Raw genomic sequence first — 13,439 nt, forward strand, 5'->3', positions numbered from 1 at the left:
CAATGATCTTTGCTATTAACCACTGCTGTTTTGGTAATTTTTCACATTTGCTTATCATGCCTGAACAGGTGTGTACGTAAACAAAGGTCCTGTATTGATCCTTGTGGTATCTTGGACCAAAGCCAGTGTCCAAACAGCCTATAACCACTACCCACCACTCCTGTCCTGAGGAAAGGAGTTGGAGTCATCTTGCCACGCTTCCCAAAAATTCTATGTTGTTTAGCTTTCAGTTTTTCATGTGGGACCTTAGTTCATGGATTTTGACAAAATCCATGAACTACAACTTCCTTCTTCCACACAATTGGTATTTAAGAAAAATTCTAGCCAGCTTGCTAGACAATACTTCCCTCTGACAAAGCCATGCTGACTATCCTAATTAACCCATGCCTTTCCAAGCTGGTATTAATTCACTCCTTCAGAATTTTCTGGTTGTTTCCTTACCATTTGATGGGAGACTCATTGGCCTATAAATTTCTGATTCAACTGTACCACCCTTTAAAAGGGAAGCACTTGGCATTTCCCCTGCAGCCAGGGAGAAATTCAAAAATTGTCTTCAAGCCACTGGAATCTCTTGCCTCCCTTCACAGTAGGATGGGATGCAACTCATCCAGCCCAAAGTTTGTCTGCTTCTAAGAGACAGCCTCCATTACCTCTGGGAAACAAGAAATTCCTCAGTCTCTTCCCAACTTCTCTACCTATGGTCTTTTCCAAACACTCTTTCAATATCCTGCTGCTTCAGTTTGCCCCCTGTGTCTCTGGCTAACCTCTTTCCTTCAATATGCTTAAAACTTTGGATTGTCCTTAATGCTGTTCACAAGTCCTTATCATGCTCCCTTCTTGCTCCAACTGCTTTCTTAGGTTCCCTCCTGTATGTCCTTTATTCCTGATCTGAACTGCTTCTTTTGGACTTGCTAAGGAAGCCTCTTTCTCATTCAGTCCTGAATTAACCCAGATAGCCAGGGTTCTTGGAATTTCTTGTACCCCATACAGGAAAGTGCAAAAACATGTTGTACCTGTACTCTCCCCAGCTCCTTTAATGTCCCCTCTTGGTCTGCTCCAGACTTATTGGCAAGCTGTTCCTAGTCTGCAGTGACTGGACCCCATTTAAATAAAATCTGCCTTCCTCCAACCTAAAGCTATATCTTTTGGTCCAGATGGAATTTGAATACCACATGCTTGCTAATCGCCCAAGTGTTCCCTCACTACCCCATGGAACACTTATCTGGCTGCTTTCCCAGAGATCAAGCTGTGCACTGTTCCTGGTTGGGCCTATGTATTGATAAAAAATCTTCCCTAGATACAAAAAGAAATCTAGCCCCTCAACTGTCAAGACCACAACATTCCCAACATAAATTGGGGTGGTTGATGTCCTGCCAGTATATTGCCAGATTACTACTTTTAACATACCTGAAACATCTACATATTTGCTCTATTTCCCCACTGACTCTTTGGGGACCTTTGGAGCACTCCCAGTAAAGTATTACCCCTCAGCCCAACCACCAACCACCACCCCAGCCAAATCAAATCATTCTCAAGTTCTACCCACAAAGCCTCATTTGAGTGCTCCAAGGGTTAGGGGCAGTACAGTGGCTCAATAGTTAGCACTGCTGCTTCAGTGCCAAGGAAGCAGGTTTGATTCCAGCCTTGGTTAACTGTTGAGCTTGCACATTAGAGGAAACATGCAGACAAAAATGTGCAGGTTAGATGGATTGGCCATGATAATTTGCCCTTCTGACTAGTGAAGTGTAGGTTAGGCAGATTAGCTGTGGGAAATCCAGGGATAAAAGATGAGCAATGTGTGGTGAGTCTGGGCAGGATACCCTTTAGAGAGTAAGTGTGGACTTGCTGGGCCAAGTGACCTGTTTCCATAATGTAGGATTTAGGATATGGTTCTGTGATCTCTCAATGCAGCAGGAAGAGTTATAGAATTCCAAGCAAAGCCATTCGAGTGTGGTCTGACTATTGCAGTCACTGACTAAAAAACTGCTCCTTGGATGTTTCAATATATTAAAAAAAGTGGTTTGTGTAGAGAAGTAGCTGTTTGTGAAGCCAAAATGAAGACACTTAGATAGGTAACCCAAGTTTAAGACAACATTGATCTGATTTCTGACCAATAAGCACAGAAATGTTCCTTCAACACATTTAGTGAAAGACAGCCACCCAACTATTTTAGTCCCATTTTATAGTATTTGGCCCATAGCCTTGGTGACTAGTGCGTTTTGTAATTGTTAAGAGTAGTAAAATGTGGAAACCCCTCACAGACAGTTAGATTCCCAGTTTGTGCCACTGCTATTGTTACCTCATAGATAAGGCACTGGAAGATTGTAAAAGTTGTTAATAGTATAGCATGGATGCTGAAAAATACATCATTTGCTTCCACTGGGTTCACACCATCTGGGTTATGCTCCAGAAATTGTTTCTGCAAAGAGAATTGATTAATCAGTGACAAATCTGAAAGAACAGCTTGCTGGCATTAAGAAAAAAGAAACATTTTAACTTGGACAGTAAAATCAAAGACATGGCCATTGAGAGCCTGGTTTAACTGGGTCCTGTGGCTTCTGGTAGCATATCAGAACAAAAAGACTACACCAGAAGTCTTACCTTACACTTGGTTTATCTTCATACCATCTCTTGCTTGCTCACTAGATTACATAAAAACCTTAGTCTGTTGCTATGTTGGCACACTCCACAATGAGGTGTCATATCAATAGCTCAGCATGGGCTTTTTATATAAAGTTGGAAACAAGACCTACTGGGGGCATCAGTGACTCTAAACATTCAAAGAGTTGAACCCAAGACATACCACAATCATTCTGCAGGCCAAACTGAAGACCCATACAAAAGTGAGGAATTGCTCGAGAAAAATATAGCACTGAGTGACCACCTGCTGTGCCCCCACACCAAACCCCCCACCCCCTGAAAAAACTGCCCATTTCTATTCATGCCTCTAACAACTTAAGGCTGCCAGGCAATTAGAAACATCACCTTAATGTTTGGAATCCAGAAGAGGCTGATGTTAAATACTCCATACGCCAAGTGTCCAGTCACATTCAGTGCCAGAAAATCAAAATTCAATCCAATCACACTGTTTAACAAAGGGAATAAGAACAGATCAGTCCAAAATCCCAGTAGTCTCTGCAGAGAGGAAAGCTGCTTTATTCTTTTGGATGAATCTGTTAGAAGAGGGATCATACTATTGAACACAGTGCATGATTGATCTTAGCAACAGGTTTTAGTGCTAGAGTCACAGCATTGAAACTGACCCTTTGGCCCAACCAGTCCATGTGGACCATAATCCAACAATAACCCTATCTATTTGCATTTGGCCCAAATCTCTTCAAACCTCTCAGTAAAGTACTTATCCAAGTGTTTTTAACCATTTTAACTGTTTCTGCATCTACTAAAATTGTCCCTATTTTTAAAGATTTTGCCTTGCACCTTCAAAATTTGCCTAGAGTCTTGAAATCCCCATCTTAGGGAAAGACACCTGAGTCTCCTATCTATACTACTTTGATTTTGTAACCCTCTATAAAGTGTCCCATCAAATTCCTACAATCTAGTGAAAAGTCCTAGCAGTTTTGGAACTCCAATGCCACCCCTTCCTGGCAACACCTAATAAGTTTCTTCATACAATCCTTCCTATGAGGATATCTGCCCTCTTCAAACCTGAAAGTTCACACTGTCTGGTGCTTGACCATAGTTGAAAATAACAGTACTTTGGCAGTGCTGAATTTAAGTGTAATGAACAGTTACAGGACCAGAATACAAGAGGTTGTCATTGTGGTATTAGCAGGCATTGAAAAACCAACCAACATTCAAAGTGAGCAGGAGCTAACAACTCAGTTGCATTTATCTTGGAAAATTATTGGATTGAATCCAATGGATCTTCATTACAACCATGAAGCCCTAGACTGAACTTTTGGCCAAGCCAAGCCAGGCTGATAATGGAACTAAGCATGGAATTCACTAACTGAAATATTTCCTGTGAACCTCAAAGTGATACCTTTCAAGTCCAGCTTTTTAAAGCTGCCCTGAAGAGGAAGTCAAAAAGAAGCTATTACCATAGCAAGACTGGCTATGGATTAGAAAAGCAGATCAAGGTTTTGGGGGAAGAAAAAAAGAATTGGGTTAGAACAGTCAGTCATGATTGGCTGGCCACTCAGACTGGATAGGGTCCAGATCTAATGGATAAAACATCACCTGTTTATATTCCAGACACCAGTCAAGGGAAGTTTCTATTTTACCCAAGTTGAAAGTCATCTGCAACCCTGGGTGGTAGTATACTGGGCTAGTATACTGAAGATTGCATTGTAGGAAGGCCCATTAAAAACTGCTGTACATTAGCCCATGTTACAAGGAACCAGGATAGAGAATTTCAGTCAACCTATAGTTAAAACATCTTTTAGTTAACTGTTCACCCAACAGCAGTGCTACTGGTATCACACAATATAATTGCTTTGTCTACTCTATGGAATTCTAGTGGGAGACAGGATCTTCAGCCTCATTTCTGGTGGGGGGGGGGGAAATATGAGCTAAATTGACTTGTTGAAAACATCCATTTGCTTCAGAAGAAATACATCCTGAAGTCTTGGCAAGAAAAACAGGAACTGTTGAGGTGGTGGAGGCAGTTCATGTTCCACCTGGAGGAAAACCTGGGGTACTCCACATGGAACACTGTCCTAAGTGGAGGAATCTTACCCAGGGGACTGTTTGAATACAGCTGCAGGATTGTTGTAGATGTTGAGGTAAGGAGTTACAAAGTATGAACTAAAACAACTACATTTAGAAGCAATGAGAGTACAAAATACTGAGCAGGACTGCAGTGAAGTGTAATCCCAGTCAGCACCACAAGGATTAGACCATAAAACAGAAGTAGAAGTAAGGCCATTCAGCCCATCAAGTCCACTCTGCCATTTAAATCATGGCTGATAGGCATTTCAACTCCACTTCACTGCACTCTCCCTGTAGCCCTCAATTCCTTCTAAGAATTTGTCAATTGGATGCCTTTAAGGCATCCAATGTCCCAGCATCCACGGCACTCCATGGCAATGAATTCCACAGGCCCATCACTCTGGCTGAAGAAATGTCATCTCATTTCAGTTTTAGATTTACCCCCTCAATTTTAAGACTGTGCCCACAGGTCCTAGTCTCCCTGCCTAATGGAAACAGCTTCCTAGCATCCACCCCTTCTAAGCCATAGATTATCTTGTAAGTTTCTATTAGATCTCCCCTCAACCTTCTAAACTCTAATGAGTACAGTCCTAGGATCCTTAGCTGTTCATTATATATTAAAACCTACCATTCCAGGGATCATCCTTGAGAATCTCTGCTGGAGATGCTCCAGAGCTAGTATGTCCTTCCTGAGGTATGGGACCCAAAACTGGACACCAGTATTCTAAACGGGGCCTAACTAGTGCTTTATAAAGCCTTGAAGCACGTCGCTGCTTTTCTATTCTAACCCTCTTGAGATAAACATTACATTTGGTTTCTTAATTACAACTTTACCTGCAAGCTAATCTTTAGAGAATCCTGGACCATCACTCCCACATTCCTTTGTACTTCTGCTTTGTGAATTTTCTCACTGTTTGGAAAATAGTCCATGCCTGTATTCTTTTTTCCAGAATGTAAACCTCACATTTGTTCATGTTGAATTTTAGCCATTTCTTGGACCACTCTCCTAAAGACTGTCTAAATCTTTCTGCAGCTTCCCCACCACCTCAGTACTACCTGCCTGTCCACCTATCTTTGTATCATTGGCAAACTTCACCAGAATGCCCCTAGTCCCTTCATCTAAAAGAATATACAAGGTGAACAGCTGCAGCCTCAACACTGAACCCTGCGGGACACCACTCGTCACCAGTTGCCATTCCAAAAAAGGGAGAGCCTTTTATCCCAACTCTCTGCCTTCTGTCAGACAGCCAATCCTCAATCCAAGCCAGTAGCTCACCTCAAACACCATGAGTCCTCACCTTGCTCAGCAGCCTCCCGTGAGGCACTGTATCAAAGGCCTTTTGGAAGTCTAGATAGATAACATCTACTGGGCTTCCTTGGTCTAACATACTTGTTACCTCTTCAAAAGAATTCTAACAGGTTTGTCAGGTACAACCTCCCCTTGCCTGTAGGGAAGACAATTGCATTGTCAAAAAACAAAGGACATCTGAACCTTTTGTTTTAAGAGATCAGCAGGGGGCTGGTACTTGTACAGTTTAACTGTTACCAGGAGTTTCATGTCAGTGACAAATTTTAATCACATTCTAAGTTTTTAAAAAGCTGTACCAAGTTGTAAGCTGCTGTGCATTACTGAACAATAGCTACAATGTTTTTGTGGGACTGCAGTATGTCTCAAGCAGAAGACTGACTTAAATTTTATATTAACAATCAAGTGCATTCTTACCCTAGCCCATTCAGGTTTAATTTCCTGGACAATCATATGGAAGGAGGACTTCAACTTTTAAAAACCCTAACAAGCCATTAGGTAAACCAGTCAACAGCTAATATGGACTTTGACCCAACTATTTTCACTTGTGCAGAAGGTCCTCTAAACTCAAATGCTGACAGATGTCTTGAAGGGAAGGAAAGGAGGAATTGGCAGCATAACCTGCAACCCAATTATGAGCGTTGAGAATTGCAGAGTTTAGAGTCAATCACATTCTAGAACAAGCTTAGCAAAGGCTGAACATATACTTCATATTGCATAGCATTGTAGAAATTCAACAGGTCTGACAACAATATCAATTCAGGACTCAAGAGATTGTGTTTCCCTTGTTAATGTGCCAGACTCCGGTTTCTTCAGTGGTGTTTGATTAACACTGAGCATGTCACAGTATTTTGCTTTAGGAGGTCTGCAATATGGAAGCAGTGTGATTTTCCACAATCAAATCACTATCTACATTTTACCTCTTCCGCTGCCAGTTTTCAATAACTTGTGGGTAGAAGGAGATGGACCAGGCCACGAAGTAAATCCATCCAATCACTTGGTTTATTATCAGCAGAATATTGCTGTGTACCACTAGAAATCGCATTTTCACTGGAGCCCTGCAAAATAATTCGGACCATCAGACTGGCTGAGGAGAAATTAAGTTACATACAAATTAGTGTAAAAACAGGACCCTCAAGCATAGGCCTGTTCAACTATTCTAGGAAGCTTCAAATTTAAATCTCAACTTTAGAAGGGATTATGGGAGGGGGAAGAAGTTTGCAGGCAGGTGATATTTGTAAGTTGTAGTCTGTTGGACCTAGCTGAGAAAATTCATGAAGGTGAGCCATGATATTGATGGACAGTCTTTTAAGCAAAGGGTTAAATAGGTTGGAACTCCTCAGTGGAGTTTCGAACACATATCAAAAAGGATTCCAAATACCCTTGTAAGGTAAATACTGAGGTGGTTTCCTTTCTGGGAGAGTCCAGCATCAGGATAAGGGGACACCAATAAGACAGACAAAACAAGTATCTACTCAAAAGGGTAGAGGGTCTTGAAACTCCTTGTCCCCTCAGCTTAGAGTCCTTGTGTACATTTAAGGTTGAGATTCTTAATTAGTACAGAAGGCAAGATAACAGGAAAAATGCAGACAAGTGGACTTGAAGTGTTGGATCAGCCACAGTCCCATTGAATGGGAAGAGAAGCTGAACTGCCTAATCCTATAGTATTTATACAGTTATCATATTGCACCATTGTGTTAGAGACAAGATTGTTAATTTAGTTATCAAGTCATTGAACTTTAATTCTGCTCTTTCCACAGGTGTGCCAGATCTTGAGTCCCTCCAATTTGTTACTTTTCATCTTCCTCTGGAAATACTGACCTACATTTCAAAAGCTCTTACTACAAAGAAAGACAAGCCTGATTCGTTATGAAGTTTTACATCTAGACATTTTCATAATAAAGAGTAGTTAAAACTTGGGTGCTTCTTAAGCAGAGCAATGACTGTACTGACAGGCAAGAAATGATTCAAAGTTGCAAGTGTTTAGAGCAACAACCCAGCCTGGAGATGAGTTAGTGTACCTGATCAGTTTGCTGCTGTTGGTCTGGAGGTGGGCAGTCACCTGGCCAACTTCAACTCCTCGAATGGTGAAACTTGTTGAATTTACATCTTTTGGAACCCTTATCTGAACAGAAAATTCCAGTTATTGAGGAGATGATTTAGGAGGGAGCCAAACTCCCAGTCACATTAGACATGCTTTGCAATGAGCTTCAGGTAAAGAATGCTAAAGATTAGGGTCAGTCCGGCAGTCAGTGTAAAAAAAGTAGGATTTAGGGATTGTATTTTAATCAGGGAGGGGGAGAGAGTGCGAGTATTTTAAGTTATTAGAACAAGAATGAACACAGATTGACAAGGACAGCCAATGAGATGGATTCATGAAGGATGTTAGCAACCGGGTTTGGATGAGCAGATGATGGGCTGGTATCCAATACAGAATTAAATAGGGGAGCAATGAAGTTTAGCAAGAGAGGGAGGAGCACAAGTTGTCAACTAAAAAGGGCCAGATTGTTAATAAATCATACAAAGATTTAGTATGGAAATTGTGACAAGGAGTGTGATTAGAGGCCAATTCAATCAACTGGGGAAAACTTTGTTTCTTTGGCAGAGACGTTTTAGCGTAGGGTGCAGATGAAGTAAAGCTTGGCAGTGATGTTAGTTGCCTTGTCTTTCACAATGAACTCACATTGCTGAAGAGTCACTAGACTCAATTGTTTTTTTTGTGGATGTTGACCCCTGCTGGGTTTCACCAGTAATTTCAGCTTTTGTTTAAAATCCCAGTGAAACCATGTCTGCAGCACATCCTGCTCCACGGCAGGGAGCCGATGTAACAGAAACACTGCACAACATTCGTGCCAAATCTGAGATTTGCCAGTCCCTAACCCCATGTTTCCTACACTACATACCAACAGGCTACAGCAGAAAAAAAGATATGTTTGACAAGAGATTGCAGAATATAAAACCAGACCAGGATCATTTTCTGATAAGACAATCTCATGCTTGAGCAGCATGCTAATAAAATAGTCTTATTGAGTCACCAGCTTCAGAATCTGTGCTTCCTGACACTAAATACTCAAACTTTTGTTGGAGACAATTGGCCTAAAGAGTCACTATTGACCAGCACAGCTATATTTATTGTATAACTGAAGAGCTGGCCAGCTGTAAATATTGTGGCCTTCTCTAGTTAGAACAGCTAGCTTCAGGTTTGGTCAGTCGAGTACCTATGTCATAAAAAAGGTAATCAGTTACTTGTGACATGTTACACTACAGATTGCATCATCAGTTGTCACTCAAGTAAATTGAACCAGGTGCCTTGGTCAATGAAGCATTCATCACCTGCTATTACCAGTGTTTGCATTGGTAGTGAGGGCTTAGTGCTACCCAAAAGCACCAAGTAGAACCCAATGGAAGATCTTAGCCTATGGAATGGCTAGAACAGGAGGTGTTCCCATGAGTTTCCCCACCATCTTGTTCTGCCTTTTTGTAAAGAGCAGCCCTGACCAGCCCCAAAGAGATGCCAGTCTGATTTCTTTTCTTTAGCTAACAGCACCTTGCCTTTACATCTGATAGTCCTTCTGCTTAGAAATCAGCTACAAATTACATTTCAGTGATATGTAAATGAAACTCAGGCAACCAGTTTGAGAAACATGACTAGATCACTCACCAGCTGCAAAGAGGAGATATTGTGGGCACATGGTTGTGAACAGTCCCAACATACCCTGTTTTATGCAGATGGAACATGATTATCTGCAGAGTCTCCAGCCAAAAGTTCAAGATTTGGTCCAACATTTCCCAGGGTTGGGGGGGGGGGGGTAGCAGTGGTGGTGGTGAATTATTTCCTTTGTAGGCATTGTGATTCAGTGTGGAAGTGGGCCATTTGTCTAATCAAGTCCATGCCATCCAGACACCACTGCCATCCCTGCACCCCCAAACCGTGTCCTGGTAATCCTGCATTTCCCTAGAGCTAAGCCACCTAGCCTACACACTATGGACAATTTAGCCTGGCCTGTCCACCTAGCTTGCCTATCTCTGTCCATGTAGGTTTCTTCCTAGTCCACAGAGAAACTCCAGACAGATGCCCAGGGGTGGACTTGAACCCAGGTTCTTAGTGCCATGAGGCATCAGTGCTAACCACCATGCAACCCTTTTGTCACCACATTTTTGCACTGAATATTTTTACTTACTTGCTCAGGTAGTTGAACAATACAAGTTTGTTTTGATGAGAAGCTCACATTGAATGTAATGATTATAGTCTCCTGCAAGGGTGCACTGGGAGAGATGAACAAAAACCAAACCATTGTTACTAGGAACCATACCATATGGTTGTGAAAATAGCCAGTTTTTTTAAAACTAAGAACACTTGCTCCCAAGTGCTTTAGGACTGCAAGTGGCACTTTAGCAGGACCTACCTCAAAGCAATATCAACATCCTTCACACTGTTGATTTCTAGGCTCACCACCTCTGGCACACTCAGCTTCACAGAGGCTTCTGTGGAAGCAATGTGACAACAATCATTCATATGTAGCCCATTACACAAAGCACTGTGGAAACTCAAAGGCTACTTAGAGTTCCTTCCAAACCAACCAGCTGGTGGACAGGCCAGACCCTTTCCCGTAACTATTCTTGTTGGAACTACACATTGTATCAAAAGAACAAAGAATTACAGCACAGGAACAGGCCCTTTGGCCATCCAAGCCTGTGCTGATCCAGATCCTCCAAACCTGTTGCCTATTTAAGGATCTGTACTCGTCTGCTCCCTGCCCATTCATGGATCTGTCTACATGCATCTTAAGGCACACTATCATGCCCACCTCTACTGGCAACACATTCTAGACACCCACAATCCTTTGTAGGAAGAGCTTCCGCATATCTCCCTTAACCTCCATCCCACCCACCTTGAAATTGTAATCCTAGTAATTGAGTCACCCACTCTTGGCCGGGGGGTGGGGTGTGGAGAGCAGGCTTTTTCTATCCACTGTCTATACTCAGCATGATTTTGAAGCCCTCAGTCTGCCACACCTCCCACCCTCCCGGCCCACCCAGCTATGTCTAAGACAAATAATCCTAATCTAATCTACTCAACATCTCTTCATAGAGAGTGTCCTCGATACCAGGCAACATCCTGATGAATCTCCTCCACACCCTCTCCAAAGCTTCCACATCCTTTTGTTAATGTGACAACCAGAACTGTACACTATTCCAAATGTGGTTGAGCCAGTCCTATACAGTTCCAATATAGAGCTTGAATGTATTTCCAGTTGAGAAATAGTGTTTGAATTTGGTCAAGATGTTGAGGGAGAGTCTTCAGTTTTGTTCTATTTATTCTAAGGCTAGATTCTCACTGGGACAGTATCCCCAGTTAGACATACTCACTGAGGTCAAAGTGGAGTTGGGACCTTGCCTACATTCGGGGCCCTTTTTAAAAAATGGGCTTCATGGATTTTTGTAATCTGACTCATACTAGATTTGTCACATGTAGTCATGCATGCAGTGAAAATTGTAAAGTCACCATTTACAGCACTGCCTTGGATACAAGAGTACTAGGTACAGCTCAAGTACAAGTATTAGCAAAGAGGCCAGCATTACAGATCACAAGATTAAATTAGAAGAAATAAGTTCAGAATTGCATTCCTTTCACTCCAGCCCACAGCATGAGTGGAGTTTGAGTGTTCAGGACATTAGGAAAGAATAAAAATTCAAGGAAACAAAAAGGTTGCAGTGGGCAAGCACCAGTTGAGGAGTTCTACTGCACTGCTATCTCGGAGTAGGCAAAATACCTATTTAGTCAGAATCTACAATTTAAAAAAAATTGAAAAAAAGAGGTAAAGTTGCCCCTAGTCCTAGCAGACCACAGGTCTGCTCATTAATGGTTGCCATACCTCAGGTAAAAGGGTGGCACTGAGGAAGAGGGGCCTTCCTGAAAAAGTTAGCTAGTGCAGTAATTGAACCCCTGCTATTGGATCACTATTACATCTCACTGTCCAGCCATCCAAGCTAACTGATAGCCCCCACTCAAGTACTAAACAACACTAGAGTATCAAAGTGACATTGTTGTTTGTTTCCAAGGTCAGCCTCTACCACTGAAAGCAAAAAAAAAGTGTTCCTTGTCCCATGTCGGAGTCTGTTTCTATGCTAACAGAGTATAGATACTGAAGCACTTGAGCCAGATGGCAAACACTTGCCTTTTCAGCCAGTAGTCGGCATATCCCCATTGTCAGGTGATAACAGCATGGAACTGGAGGAAAATAGCAGGAACGTTGATTATTTTAGTCAGGAGTTGGTTTTGTAGGGGCACCTATGCTCTAGTCGTGACAAACACCACCTTCCGGCCACAAGCCATTTTGACTGCCCCCTCCCACTCCCTGGGTGGGATGTCCATCCTGGGCCACCTCCAGTGTCACAACACCATTTCAGGAGCCTACAGCCTGATGGCCTTAACTCATTTCAAGAGCTCCCCACCCCCAGCCTCATCCCAGATCCAACCGTCCCTCTCATCCCCACCTCCTTGACCTGGCTTTTTGATCTTCTCTCCCACCTTACTGACCAATCCTGACTACTGCCTACATGCACTCACTCACCACCCCACACACCTTCCCAGCCCCAACCCTCCTGTCCCCTCCATTTCTGAAGGGTCCCAACCCAAAAGTGTTAGCTTTCCTGCTACCCCAGCTCCATACTTCTGACCATCCGATAGCCCCTTCATTCTGAATGAGAGAAAGATCAGCTTTGTCAATACAAAAAAGTAACCCTATTTCTGTATGTATGCAATGTTCCATGAAACAATCTGAAAAATATTTACAACAGGTTTGTGGACAAGTTTCCAGAGGTTCAAATAAATGCAAACTGCATTGTCAGTTAGACTAATAAAAGCAAAAGATGGAATGGGACATACAAAAATTGTAGTTTAGTTTAAAGAGGAGAGACACCTTAATAGCTTTGTCAGTGATAAACAGCATCACTAGGGGCCAGGGCAATTTCACAGCCATTGGGTTTAATCTTGAAAACTTACCACATTGTAGCAAGTTGATCAGGCTGTAAGAGAGAGTCAAAAGGAATACCAGGAGCCTCATACTGCCAATTTTCAACCTATAGCAAAAGGAGAGGTGTTAGTGGAGATGAACTTCCCCAACTAAATCGATACCTAGCAAGAGATGTGACCAAAGGCTTGGCTGTATACATTGGAGTGGATTAGATTAACAGATCATGCACAGTCAATGTTACAAATTTCATACAACCAAATAATAATTCAACCATTTGCTGAACGTCAGCTTTTGTGCTCCCAAGGCACTGCTTGGCCTGCTGTGTTCATCAGCTCCACTCTTATAATCAGATTCTCCATCATCTGCAGTTCTCATTATCTTTAATTGGAGAAAGTGTTTTCAGTGCTAAGTGAGAAGATGATAAAATATCACTTCTAAACATTAGAAACAAGTTATGCTATCAAATTTTGAAAGTATGATGATGG

At 42.2% G+C, this 13,439-nt stretch overlaps 1 protein-coding gene across 1 annotated transcript in view; it reads right to left on the reverse strand.

Annotated features, from left to right (window-relative positions):
• LOC125465670 (cystinosin-like) overlaps window positions 1–13,044 on the reverse strand; it is a 33,392-nt gene extending 20,348 nt beyond the window's left edge. The window contains exons 1-8 of the mRNA XM_048559400.2: window positions 12,984–13,044; window positions 10,384–10,462; window positions 10,155–10,243; window positions 9,908–9,922; window positions 7,999–8,086; window positions 6,898–7,035; window positions 2,986–3,085; window positions 2,300–2,419 (exon numbers count right to left, since the gene is read on the reverse strand). Of these exons, the coding sequence (XP_048415357.2) occupies window positions 2,300–2,419; window positions 2,986–3,085; window positions 6,898–7,035; window positions 7,999–8,086; window positions 9,908–9,922; window positions 10,155–10,243; window positions 10,384–10,462; window positions 12,984–13,044 (690 nt within the window). The remainder of the gene's footprint in view (window positions 1–2,299; window positions 2,420–2,985; window positions 3,086–6,897; window positions 7,036–7,998; window positions 8,087–9,907; window positions 9,923–10,154; window positions 10,244–10,383; window positions 10,463–12,983) is intronic.
• Between the last annotated feature and the right edge of the window lie 395 nt (window positions 13,045–13,439).

The sequence above is a fragment of the Stegostoma tigrinum genome, chromosome 30, assembly GCF_030684315.1.
Source record: "Stegostoma tigrinum isolate sSteTig4 chromosome 30, sSteTig4.hap1, whole genome shotgun sequence".
Lineage (NCBI taxonomy): Eukaryota > Metazoa > Chordata > Chondrichthyes > Orectolobiformes > Stegostomatidae > Stegostoma > Stegostoma tigrinum.